Source organism: Pseudoliparis swirei, chromosome 12 (genome assembly GCF_029220125.1).
Source record: "Pseudoliparis swirei isolate HS2019 ecotype Mariana Trench chromosome 12, NWPU_hadal_v1, whole genome shotgun sequence".
NCBI classification, from domain to species: Eukaryota; Metazoa; Chordata; class Actinopteri; order Perciformes; family Liparidae; genus Pseudoliparis; species Pseudoliparis swirei.
This window is the reverse complement of record NC_079399.1, coordinates 11324389-11337752: the sequence shown is the minus strand read 5'-3', so window position 1 is coordinate 11337752 and position 13364 is coordinate 11324389. Positions and strand designations below refer to the sequence as shown.

At 44.4% G+C, this 13364-nt stretch overlaps 2 protein-coding genes across 4 annotated transcripts in view; one reads left to right on the top strand and one right to left on the bottom strand.

Moving 5' to 3' along the window:
• LOC130202266 (beta/gamma crystallin domain-containing protein 1-like) overlaps positions 1 to 5774 on the top strand; it is a 25605-nt gene extending 19831 nt beyond the window's left edge. For all 3 annotated transcript variants that reach the window (XM_056427650.1, XM_056427649.1, XM_056427648.1), the window contains 6 exons: positions 80 to 212; positions 606 to 745; positions 1777 to 1900; positions 2301 to 2459; positions 2885 to 3047; positions 5076 to 5774. In XM_056427650.1, coding sequence (XP_056283625.1) covers positions 80 to 212; positions 606 to 745; positions 1777 to 1900; positions 2301 to 2459; positions 2885 to 3047; positions 5076 to 5164 — 808 coding nt within the window. In that variant the 3' untranslated portion in view covers positions 5165 to 5774. The remainder of the gene's footprint in view (positions 1 to 79; positions 213 to 605; positions 746 to 1776; positions 1901 to 2300; positions 2460 to 2884; positions 3048 to 5075) is intronic.
• LOC130202268 (reticulon-4-interacting protein 1 homolog, mitochondrial-like) lies at positions 5565 to 13364 on the bottom strand. The gene is made up of 9 exons (XM_056427651.1): positions 12788 to 13364; positions 12551 to 12702; positions 11295 to 11363; positions 10758 to 10882; positions 10261 to 10309; positions 10001 to 10137; positions 9214 to 9397; positions 7466 to 7561; positions 5565 to 6611 (listed from the first exon to the last, which is right to left on the bottom strand). Exons 1-9 carry the CDS (start codon positions 13083 to 13085, stop codon positions 6414 to 6416), a joined length of 1308 nt encoding a protein of 435 aa, XP_056283626.1. The 5' UTR covers positions 13086 to 13364; the 3' UTR covers positions 5565 to 6413.

The window sequence follows — 13364 nt, the reverse complement described above, 5'->3', positions numbered from 1 at the left end:
TTTCTTAATCAATGAGCGTTTTGTGTGTGTGCGTATGCGTGTGTGTGTGTGTTTCTGTGTCTGTGTCTGTGTGTGTCAGCTGGCTGGCATTTGAGGGCCAGGACTTCACTGGCAGGATGTATGTGTTAGAAATGGGGAACTACCCCGACCTGAGAGCAATGGGCTGTGTCAATGCGGGATCCTCCATCCTGTCGCTACAGACTGTTGGCTTTGTAAGTTAGTTTTCTACCTTTCTAATTATTATAACAGCTACTCCCTTTGAAGTATTGATCAGTCAAACGTATCATGTATTAAATGTTCATATGAATAAAACAACGCACAAATCCACTGGCCTGGTAGCCTCCATATTTCACACTATGCAAGGCAAATGATCAAATGTAAACACTCAATGAGCCACGACTGATGATCAACAACAGGAGTGTCCTTTTAGAAGACAACATATCTGTTTAATTTAACACAAGGCAGAATTGCCAGGGAGCAAAAAAGTGGCCTGTCTCCAGGGAAACCTGAAGAATCCCTTTCATTTCATTTCCTGCAGCTGTCCGCCCACTTTGGTCCTGCATGTACACTTCATTGGGTCCCTCTCTCTACCTCTCGCTCTGCAGGAGTTTTCACTGCCATCCATCACCCTGTTTGAGCGCTGTGGTCTGTGGGGTAAAAGGGTGGTGCTCACAGATGGATCAGTCAACCTTCAGCTGGCTGGAGGCTGCAGCAGAGTCCAATCGGTGCTCGTGGAAGGAGGCATGTGAGTACACGACCACTGCTGTGTGGCAGCTCGTTCTGTTGGAAAGCAAAGCAGCGACGCAGCCATCGCCAAGTTCTCCTCTTGGTGTGAGTTTGGCGAGTTCATGCATAACAGCCAGTTGCTTCTGGGGAATGCAGTGTGCTGTCGCCGGCATTGTCTCCGCTGTATCCTTCATGTATTCAGTCGCACATCCTTCAGAGCCAATTGTTGATTCTCCTCTTTAAAAGTTATCAAGTGCCAAGTCGACGTGTCGAATATATTTTTAGGCTTAGTCCTTTGTGTGTGGCAAACCACACCCCTGTAGTGTGTCACCAATACAACAATGACTCAAAGAGTTAGATGAAACGACAACCGACAAAGCAAGGTACTTGAATTTAAAGATGAAGGACATTGAGATAATAAAAGAAGCAGTAATGATGTTTTGTTTTTTATTGGCAATAGTTACCTTTGTATTTACAAGATGAGTATTTATTGTAGGCCAGGTCTGATCTCCAGGTAGTAAAAATGGCCTCCTGGAGTTATAGGTAGCTGTGTTGGCCTGTATGCTCGGACATGCTGTTTCATAGAGTGCAGCACCAGCACATCTCCTCTGTGACAGGGGGAGTGATGATGGAAATCTGCTGCTGATGTGCGAGATTCACACTCTCTGTGTGAACCAATGCTGAGGAAATAAAGGGCTCACAGTGAGCCAGAGCTGTCTCTGTAGTGGCACATTCCTACTGCATGGCAGAGACGGCCACTCAGCCAAAGAGCAGGGCCATTAAGATGTTTTAGTGTCACAGGAAAACTGGACGGCTGTGAAAAGAAGACTTTATTCCTCACAGCACCACAAGTGAGACAGTCTGGGTTTATAACAATAAAACAATTGTAACCAATGTTTAGATGTATGTTTTTATTTTACCTGTTTTAAACCACAATGTTACATAAACTGACATCCGCAGACTAAACTGAGAAAAGAGGTGGTGTCGGTTCGTAGCAGCTGCTGAACATGTATAACTCGATCGTGTTTTTTGTTTTTTCTTCATCACTAGGTGGGTTTTATACGAGGGAATCAACTATCGGGGTCCTCAGATTTTATTGAGACCCGGGGAAGTGCCCGACTGGCGCAAGTTCAGCAGCTGGCAGAAAATTGGGTCCCTTCGCCCTCTCATACAGGTATATCTTCACTCTCCGCAATAGACCCAGGGCTTTCGGTCTTATGCATCAGAATGACTTCCTGAAATAAAATGGCATTCATTAGCACTGCACAGTACACACTGCAAGCCTCTACAGCCTACTTATTGTAGCTTATTGTAGCTTATTGTGTCATTGTTACAGTTCAGTGCTTTGCAGCAGCTGACATTGTAATTAATGAGGCACGATCAAAATGTTACTGTTTGGTGAAGAACATGATTTATTACTTTTAAAAATGGATGTTTTCAGATTGGTTTGTATTAAGCTGAATATAGCTTACTTTAGAATATGTTGTATGTCTCTTTCAGGAATTATGATCCCTGTTGTTCACTGAGCAGGAGCTCTGAATCTATGTGATTGGTCTTGTGTGTTTTCTGAGTAGAAGCGAGTGCACTTCCGTTTAAGGAACAGACGGACGGGGCTCATGATGTCAGTGACCGGCGATCTGGATGATGTCAAACTGATGCGGGTCCAAGAAACCGAGGAGGCGGATGGATTTGAACAGATCTGGTTCCACGATAATGGACATCTGCATTGCAAGGTACCCGTAATATAATATAATGTAATTACCCCTAAGTCTAACCCTAGAATAGTGTCATGAGCGAGCTTTGAATGAAGCAGAGGTGATCAACGAGTACAAGCAGTGCGGCAGTCCGGGCAATTTTAATCATGTCAACATAAATTCCTAAATCTAATCTGAATAATTTGAATTATGATCAGGTCCGGGTCAGATGAATTTTAGTTCCACAGACCTGGATACTACGATGCAACTTCAGTCAATCTTCTCTTAAAAGGATCGTCAACACAACATTTCTGAAGCCCAAACCCCCCCCCCCCCCCCACCACCATACGAAACACTGGTCCATTGCAACGGTCCAAAGAATATGCCCACGAGGGGTCACGTTTAAATAATACATATAACAGACAGTGAATAAACGCTCACACAACTCCTCTCTGGGTCTGCAGCTCGTGGAGGAGTGCTGCCTGAGTCCCAGTGGTAGCGTGACGATGGCAGGAAGCCGGGTCGGTCTCTCCCCAGAACCAGAAAACCAGGATCAACTCTGGAGCATCACCCCCGGGGGATTCATCCGCTACACCTCCACCTCGGATCTTGTCCTGGACGTCAAAGGTGAGTCATCCGCATGTGGCATGACACGGACCTTGAACTTGTTTTGAGTATTACAAGGAGTGATGCCACTGAAGTATTTCCAACACACTTCCAAACACTTTATGATCAGGTGAAAGAAATTGTAACATTCTTGAATTAAAAGAAATCCTGTAAAAACATGTAAGATGCATTCCTCATGACACACCTACTGTTACTTAGGATGCACATTCTGACATTAGTTAATCACTCATGTTCACACCTGTATTACGAACAGCACTGGAACAATAGTCCCCTTCAATTCAATTTCTGTTTATTGGAGTTCCACCTAAATTGAAAGCTGTGTTTTGTTTGCAAGTCAATTACTGACACCTTGTGGCCTAAATCCTCTTCTGCACGAAGACGCATCGTATTGTGGATATTACTTATCGTGATAACATTATTACATTACATTACATGTCATTTAGCAGACGCTTTTATCCAAAGCGACTTACAATAAGTGCATTTCAACCTAGAGCAGTCAAGTCAACAACATAAATTACTAAAAAATAAAGTATAAGTAGTAAGCTATCTCTATGAGCAGAATAGTAAAAGTGTGTTTAACAAGATATAGTCGGAAAAGGTGTGTTTTCAGTCTCGTGTGTTTGTCCTGAAGTCTTTCCTGAGCTCACTCCACCACTGAGGAGCTGGGACCACCACTCAGGAGGACAGACAGGAGTGTGTCTGATGTAGAAGTGTGACAGAGTAGAGGCAGTCACAAGCTCATTGGCTGCTGGACAGCCAGCGGAAATGTGACGTGCCGCGGGTGCCGCGCTCCCGATCCCGGCCCATCCGGGGGCCGATCCGCACGGCACCACCAGTGACCAGACCGGCCAGTTGTTTTGAGAGGAGTGCCAGTCAGAGTGAGGAGAGGACCAGCGGAGGTGGGTGGGGAGGGTGGGAGACTGAGTGAGCGCTGAGCTGCTGTGGGCTGCTGAGAGGGGAGGAGCTGCGGAGGGGTCGGTAGACCACAGGAGCTGCAGCAGCAGGTAGTCCAGCGTGATTAGACCAGCCAAGATCAGGATGAGAGCCTCGCGCGCCTTCTGAAGAAAGAGCAGAGCATGATTCTCAGCATGCAGCAGCCCTAAGCATGTGGCGCGAGGCAGGGAGTTGTTGCGTGTCGGTCGGGTCAGTCCCGAGTGTCGAGGCAGTCCCCCAGGTTCCTGGCAGTCCGGGTAGGGGCCAACACCAGAGCTGAAGGGGATAGTCAGGTGGGGGGGGGGGAGTAGAAGGAATAGTAGCTCAGTCTTGTTTGGGGTTGATGAAATCTTCAGTCAGACAGTGACTGAGGAGAGATGTCAGTCAGACAGGCAGAGATGCTGTGCCGCTTTCGGAACCTGTGAGATTCGTTGGAAGCAGGAAGAAGAGCTGGTAGGTAATAGCAGAGAAGCCATGGTAGGAGATGAGAGAGAGAGAGAGAGCAGAGAAGAGAGAGAGGAGAGGGAGGAGGGACCCAGAACGGAGCCTTGAGGAACAGAGGAAGTGAGAGGAACACAGGTCCTCTCAGACTACTCCGGAAGGTAGAGCTTTAGGTAGAAAGAAGAAGAAGAGAAAGTGGAGTGGTAGAGATCAGATCCAGAAGAAGAGAGAGAGATCAGGATCTGGGGGGGGTTTCCAATGCTGTGCTGAGAAAGGAGAAAGAAGGAGACAGAGAGAGAGGCTGAGAGGCAGTGAGAAGGCAGTGAGAAGCTGCTCAGAGAGGGCCTGCTCTGAGTGGTGGCCTTGAAATCCAGATCCAGACTGGTGAGAAGGAAGAAGGTTGTTGGGGAGAGGAGAGAGGACACTCAAGATAAGATAGCCAGCCCAGAGTTTGGAGAAAAGAAAGAGAGACCGGTCTGTAGTTGCTGACTTCAGACGGGTCGAGCGTGGGTTTCTTCATTATACATGACATCAATGAAAAAACTAAATAGTGTTCACATTATCATCAAATATTTTGGAACATGAGCTTATCCTAGCGTCAGTAAATATAACCCTATAGAAAATAACAATTTTACCCCAAATTCTCTGTTTCAGGGGGCGCTCACTACGACAAGAATCAAGTGATTCTAAAACCACTTGATCCAAATAACCTACAACAACAGTGGGATGTGGAGATTATATGAACATATGAGCTGCTGGACTGGATCCGTAATAATATATCAGAGGAAAACCTCGACCAGAGTTTCCATCATGTAGCTGCAAGACAACTGCTGATGGGCGAGGAAGAGGTGGAAAGGCTCTTCCTCTGCTGCAGGACTACACACATATCCGATGACGATGGCCAACATGGAGAGCTATGGATGAATCCGTAAGAATGTATTACTACCCAGAGCTGTCGGAATTTTAAATACTTCATATTTTATACTTAACCAGTAATATATCCTCAGTTAAATCCGTTCGCCTGATAATTATGTCAAACAGTGTTAAAGCTTTTGCATATTTTAATGCAAGGTCATGTGTATGTGCACCATCTATCCACACATCTTCAAGCTGCATGCACTTTGAGGAAACAAACAATACAAGTTCCCATCAATCTTTTTATTTGTTTCATCAAAATTACACAGCACACAACTCTTGTTTTCAGGATAATAAAAGTATTTTTGTCAATAAAAGTGTTTGATATATTGTACAGCACATCAAGCAGCACTCGGTTTACAACAAGGTACAGACTTAATGTTTCAGATTTCAAGCTTTATTATTTGTTTTTGCCAAAATAATAAATGACTAATTTTGTTCCGCTCACTTATTGTAACCTGCATTCACCCAAATGTGAAATGTAACACAATGTTGGGAAAGATTCCCAGAGTTATGACAAGATGGTTGTCAAACAACTCAACATGGACAAACGCAAAAAAAAAAACACCATGTTTTCAGTGTAGTTCTGTATGAAATACGAAGAGACCCCCAATTTATGATTTAATGGACCTTCTGTGGAAGGGGGTAAGGACCAAGGATTCCAATTAGTGTGGAGTAGAGTGGCCTTGGCGGAGGTCTGCGCTCAGTGTGCCCTCCTGGTTCAAGTGACTCCTGACTGGATAGAGTGCAGTAATCAGAAAGCTACTAAAAGCCTGGTTGGACCAGCTGGGTGCTGAGTGACCTGAATGGCATTTAAAGTCCACGGCTGGTAACCTTTCTAACGTTGCCATGGCGGGAATGCTGCATAGCTCTTGTGACAGGACAGTCCAGGAAGGAATACGCTTTACCAAACGCAACAGTCGGCACGCTCCCATGACAAGCTCGGGTCACCCTTGTCGTCTGCTGCATCAGAGCAGCACCTCTGCTCTCCTTGGTAAACGGTCTGCTGCTGTCAGGAGTGGCCTTTGAAACAAGGTGAGAGGAATCACAGCTCAACTCGTACTCTGCCCACTGTCTCTAGTTGGTCTTGGCCGTTTCTTGGACTTCGTGCTCAGACCCTGCAGTCTCTGAGCGACCGTTTTGCTCCTCGGCCTGTTGGTCATCCTCTTCAACCACCCTGACCACTGTCTTCCCTCTGGCGTGGCCATTCTCCAACTTCTGGAAAGCCTGGGGCACCTGGGTAAATGGAAACTGGGCCTCCACTACTGGCAGGATCTGCAGTGAACCAGCAGAAAAATATCATGAATATGAGCTTAAAATCAATCAGGAAGCAAGGTCAGGAAACAATTAAGAGATCATATTTAAACCGTCAGCATATCAGCCATGGGCCAACTGGTATTCGGCTTTTGTTTTAATGGGCAGGGAAATGGATGAGTGGACTGCTTTTTAAGAAAGCACTATTAGTGGAGACAATTTCATTACATTTTTCTGTGACAACATATGCATTTTGGGGATAAACTCCATGCAGTGAGTGCTCTAAAACCAACATGTATAGGTTTTTCTATAAAATACTACTGGACCCATTTCTAAAGTGCATACTCTAAATATGTTCTCCCAATTTACACCACTGGGAAATTCTAGTAATCATTTGAAATCAATTTCGACAAGCAAATGTCCACAAGCTCCTTCTGCGACATCATCTCTGCTCTCATAGCTGGACATGTGAAAATGTGTGGGCGGGATAAGAAATGTGATGAGGCTGGACAATCCTCTGCTCGTCCCACGACGCGAGCAGCCAGGCTTGTTATTATGGTCAGCACCTGTAGTCGTTAACAATGAATGGGGAGCGCAGTTGCGTCACACTGGAAACCATCCAAGGGGTAGGATGCCCATAGCTTCCCGCCACTGGTCTGAGTGTGCCGCTCGCTGTAAGCCCCGGGACAAAAGGACAGAGGTCCAACACGCTTTTTGCGAATGGCTGCTGAGCACTGTTTCAAAATGCATGGATTTCACCATCAGGCTGCGATTGGTGTGGAACTGAGAGGATTTACATGGCCCCATTCTGTCAGCATGGGTTGTTCTGAATGACGAGTAGCATGTATGATATCAGTAATGAGGCAGTACAGTACCATCCCTGCATCCACCAGCTTGCTGACCTCGTCCAGGGCAGGCCCATCTGGCGCATAAAATCCCCACCGATAGAAGACTCCACTTGACATGACGTTCTAAGAGACAACAAATGGAAGTCAGGCAGGTTTCATCTCACAGCGTATGAGAGAACACAGCGGGGTTGTATCTGGGTTTAAAACTAATGAGTCGACAAACAAAAGGTCCCCATGCGTCCTACTTTGATCTATATATTCATGAAGAGCTTCATGACAATGATAAAAATACAATGAGCGCACTAATAATGAAAAGGGAACATTTGTAGAGAGTGAAAATAAAAATATTTCTAGTCACTCAAAAAATAATGCCAAGACAGACATACTGTCTGCACATCCACATGTGTAACATCCCAAGAGTAAGAAGGACCATCATTCCATAATCATGGATTACATGGAAGAAAAACTGATCAACACATACTTGACGAAAGACCAGTTATCAACCTTTACAGTAGCTTCTAAAAAGTTACTCACTGAGATTTCACATATAATGATTTAAATGATCTTTTGCGGTAACTATGCTGTTATTCCTAGACACGGCATACATCCACTGAAAACAGTATTTTGTTGTGTCAATTTAATCATGTTACAAAGAAACAAACACACACTCCCAATTAAGGTGCAGCAGGAAGTAGAGAGGAAAGAAGAAGAAAAACATGTACTCATCTTAATATTCAACACTGAGCATGATTTTGCCAGATCTTTTTAGCTTCTGGTAAATATATTCCTGCTTGCTTTAAAAAAAGAAAAATGTCAGCCAGGTAAGTCGGTGCTGACAAGAAGTTGAACACTAGAGGGCTCAGTTGTCCTGTGATCGCCCAGATAAAAAGGACCCGCTGTCTAGAGCTGGTCAATGAGGGTGTGACTGATGTGTCTGAGCTCGGCCAAACTGACCAGCTGGACCGTGGACAAAGGGCCCCGAGGCTTGGCAAGAAACACACAAACACTGGTATTTGCTGGGTGGAGACAGCCAGCTACAATCTGCACAAACACCAAATAGTGCTAGTTAAGCAGCAAAGATGCGTGCACACACATCGCATCTAGAACGCCCACACGCACAACGCCCACACTGCCAGCCGTGTGTCACACGCGCTGTCACCGATGCCCAGCGCAACTTGACTCGGCCCCTCGAGCAGCTCCACTCTGTCCTCGGCTATTCACCCACTTCCCTCATCATGACACATACATGCCACGAATAGAGCAGCGGGAGGTGGGGGGGGGGGGGGGGCTGAAACACCTATGCAGGGGCTGAAACGCTTAATGCTGAAACTCCCCTTTCACCTGCACAGTCAGATAAATTTCCCCCGGCAGGGTGTATTTCTACAGCTCAAGCATAAACCTTCACAAAGAGAGAATATGCATTGAGGCTACGTCAAGTTAAAACATGATTGTTCCTTCCCCATTTGAACTGAACTTCAATTCATCTGAATAGAAACAAATGTAAAACCTCTGGCTGGAACAGGTGTACACCCATTATGCAATGTTGTCTTTCCAAGCCACTGATTATTTAGTATTTCATGTCAGTGTGGGAGCACCTGTGGCCACATCCATGCTCATGGCTTCATGAAAAATACCAGACTGGAAGCATTTCGGGGAGAAAAGAAACAACAGGACAGTAAAGGTTGTTAGCGGGCCGAATGGATGTGCATGTCAGACCGTAAACAGCAGCGTAATCAACATCAGGTCCGTTTCATTGCGTGTTTTGCTCATCTTACCTGTATGACCTTGCTGTGCAGTGAGCATCCAGCTTGAAGGATCCCGCCCATGAGGCCCAAGGAATCAGTGTTGAGGAGTAAAGGTGTTACCAGCGTGACGTACTTTGCCCCAGACCAAGGCTTCAGCAGGCCCATCGCCCACTGCTCCGTTTCCCCCCCCACGTTGTCCAAGATCACGTCAAACCTGACAGTAAAAACACAGACTGTCAAACTTAAAGGGACCCTGGAGGAGAAAGGTTTAAAATACAAAAACATATGCACTTCCTAGTGGGTGAGTGGTTCTCAGAGCATTGCTCGTTTCATCATCTCACGTCAGATTCCTCCTTATTGGTGGAGGATTTCCCGAATTTCAAGAGGTTTTTTGTCGTCGAGCAAAAGCCAGGATTGACCAGTTTTGTTTTAGGGAGGGAAAGGGAGGAAGAACCCACATCCACTGAGGCCTTGAGCCCTGGTTTCCATGGAAACTACATAGCCAGTCAGTGAGCTGTTGTGCCATGATGACAGGAAGATGTTTACCACATTCGGGTTGTGTTTAAAGGGGACAAGGGCACACAATTCCTCCAGTCCTGCAGGATTTATTTTCATTAGCACATGTTCTGATCTGGCACTGGTTACAATGATATTTAAGTAGTAAACGTTGAGCTTTAACTTGGAGCTAGTCGAGAACATTCTGCTCCGATTTATAAAAAAATAATAAAAATGATACATTGTCGACATATAATGTGCTACAGGATTTCATAGTCTGATGACATAAAAGAAGAGAACGTCTCACGGCATCAACACATACTTCTCCATCATTTCTAGCTGTTTAAGCGAATCTCGTGCCGTGTAGTCCACGACCTCATCGGCCCCCAGCCCTCTAACGAGGCCTTCGGCGTTCTGTGAGCAGGTAACGGTTACGTGGGCACCCCAGGCCTTCAATAACTGGCGGACACAGAGGAAGAAAACAGAAATATACACACACAAACACAGTAAGTGGCCTTACACTCATACAGAGTTTGAGGCAAACATACACGTCGATACGGCGAGGAATATACACTGCCTTACCTGAATAGAAAATGTTCCAACACCTCCCGATCCTCCAGTGATCAAAACTCTAGGAGGAAAAAACAACCAGCAACCAGAGGGTCCTTCAATTACTGTGTGACTCATTTAAACAAAGTTACTTCAAGCAGTGGCACACTGGAGGTAAAAGGGAAGATTGACAGTCTACAGGTTAAAGGCAGGATCTAAAACCCTTTTGATGCCAATTAAAATGAAACAGAAGAACAGCCCCACCACTAAAAAAACGTGTCTCGTGAAAAGTATTGCTCTGCATGACTGGACTGATTTAACAGAAAAATAGCCCATCAAGAAACTCCAAGACCTTAAAGAATTAAGTCACAGTCTGATGGCCTTGTGTTAGAGTTCTCAGAGACTTCTTCTTTTCCCTGATACTGTGAATCACACGTCTAATGTGTTCTTACTTGTGTGTATAAATGTTGACGGGGTTCAATACACGGTTACAGTATCCAGTATCTGGACACGATCAAGCTGGTGCTTGCCTTTTATTTGACGAGCTGTCTCTGCAAAGACCACCTGCATTGACAAGTGCAGACAGAGCCGTGTTGGCTACATATGGGATCGATGCTGCCTCTGTGTGACTCAATAATTTTGGTTTATGGGAAACCTGCAAAAACAGCCAGGAGTTAGAAATAAATCAACATATCAAAAAGTTTTTTTCAATTCACAATTTCAATGCTCAGTCTTGTCATCAGATCGACTTTGAGGGCAGCTAGCCATTAGTAGCTGAATACAATAAAAGAAGAAGAATAGAGACCATTTGTGTCTCTCAATAATTGGTGCCAAAGTGGCTCCTGCAACCAATTCAATGTAATCCTGATGACCTCGTACACTGCAGGATTACATAACAGGGTGCACTTCGTCCAGACTTTTTTTTTGAACATCTTTTACTACTCATACAAAAGCTTTTAATCAATTCTTTCAATTTGTTTGAAAACAAACAGGCAGGAAAGTTGATTTATTCACTCAACTGATGATGAAAAGCAATAACTCCTAACTCTACTCCCTCTGTGGCTCACCTCATACTCTGTTAGAGTCACAAATTCTGCCAAACTGCCTTGTTTCCATGGGGGAACCGTGGCCCACACCTGAAACACAAATATGACATTGAACATGCTGGACACGACTCAATTTAACCACCTACACTTATTTTTGTAATCTGATTAATCTGCTATTAAGCTTAGTGAGCAGATCTCCTCTCATCATGCGTTTTCCAAAGACATTTCTCAAACTGAAGGAATTAAATTACTAGCATACTGCCGCTGGATTTTTTTTCTAACAGTATATTGTTCTATTATTTAATTACATTCACTTTAAGTTGAATTTGCATGATCATATTTGTATCTGCAGGAAGACAGTAATGTGGAAATGTGGGAGGCAGCACAGAAGAGGTCTCAGGAAATTATTCATGTGATGACCCAGCAGAACAAGGTTAATCCTTCTTCCAAGAAAATGCCTGTGGATTGATTGACTATATAATTGCCGGCATTAAGGGTCGGCAATACGATGATGATATATTTATATTTTTTAAAGTCAACAAAAGATAATATTACAAAAGTAGCCATTTATTTTGCTGTGGGCATGTTAGATCAGTGGTACCCAATAGTTTGGGCTTGTGACGCCTTCCAATGAAGCAATGTCTACTTGTGACCATGTCACAGGTTCCATTATATCAATGTGTTATGACCAGGTCGGCCGTTACTCGTTTCTTTCTGAGAAAAAAAGGATCATAACACAAACAAAATAATTTGTCAATGTTGGATTTTATATGACTTTTGCATCAAGGAGATGAAGAACTTGGTTTCTTGATTACTCAATTTGCTGAATGTAAAAATACATTAGTTTCTGGTCATCTTGTCAATAAATGGTTTCTCAATAGATGTTCCTAATGATCTAGTATATTACAACATAGTTAAAATATGCAACATCATGCCCTCCTCACAGTCACTATTGGATGTTCCCTCCTGGTCTTAACCATATAATCTGTTTTTGTTAAACTAAATGTGTTGGAGCAAAGCCTGTGTTTATGCAAGATAACATGCATGTATGTGTTCCTATGGTCACATTATGTATAAAATAGAAACACATGCATATAATAAATTAACACTGTAACCCTCAACATTAGTTTGTCTTGTCTGTGTAATAGACATGTCCTTGTATTTCATGTTATTTGTGTCAGTCAGGAAATAATAAATAAACTAATTACATTTTCTAAATACACAAGGCAAAAATCAACATAGAAATAAAGTTATGAGACGTGGAGAGCAGCTTATACCTCATCTCCTGGAACAACATGTGTCACCTCAGATCCACAGTCCTCCACCACCCCAGACACGTCACGACCCAGAATCAGAGGGAACTCACTGTCATCGTGCATCACAGACAATGGATCCCTTCTGAATTTAAGTATTTTAGCACCATAACCACCTGAAAACGACACAGAACGCAGGTATATTAAGACAATGTCAACTACAAATCACAGATGATGTCATATGTGTGTTCACACACTTACCCCTCATAGATATATCAAGAGGGTTGAGACTGGCGGCATGGACTCTAATCATCACCTCGCTGGGAGAACTGACAGTGGGGACCGGAAGTTCTTCTGTGTACTTCAATGAACCATTAGTGCCATACTGATCAATGACCCAGGCGGACATACAGCCGTGCAGTCTTGAAGGTGAACTGCATATGTGCCTCCTGGGGCACACACTCCAGTATGCCCTGGCTAATGTGTTGGTCGAGTCTGCTGCCTTCGCGTTGAACAAACACAGTAACCTGGTTGACGCCATCGCTCTGACCGAACCCATCACGTCGTCCTTCACCGGATGTGCTTATGAGGTCAGCGTTTGATGCATTCAGTCTTTTGGAAGAACACTTGCAGCTAAGTTAGCTCGCTGTGTGGCTAGATAGCGTAGCTACTCAGCTAATGTCAGCACGTCCAGGTCGTCAACGCTCAAAGCAAGCGCAAAAATAATAACGTTAATAGGTCGAGTGATGAAGCGACAGCGCCTTTGGGCACGTGACGTGTATTATCCAGCGTCACAATAGGCTGAAATTAAAAAAACACTGTGACAAAACACAGCCGA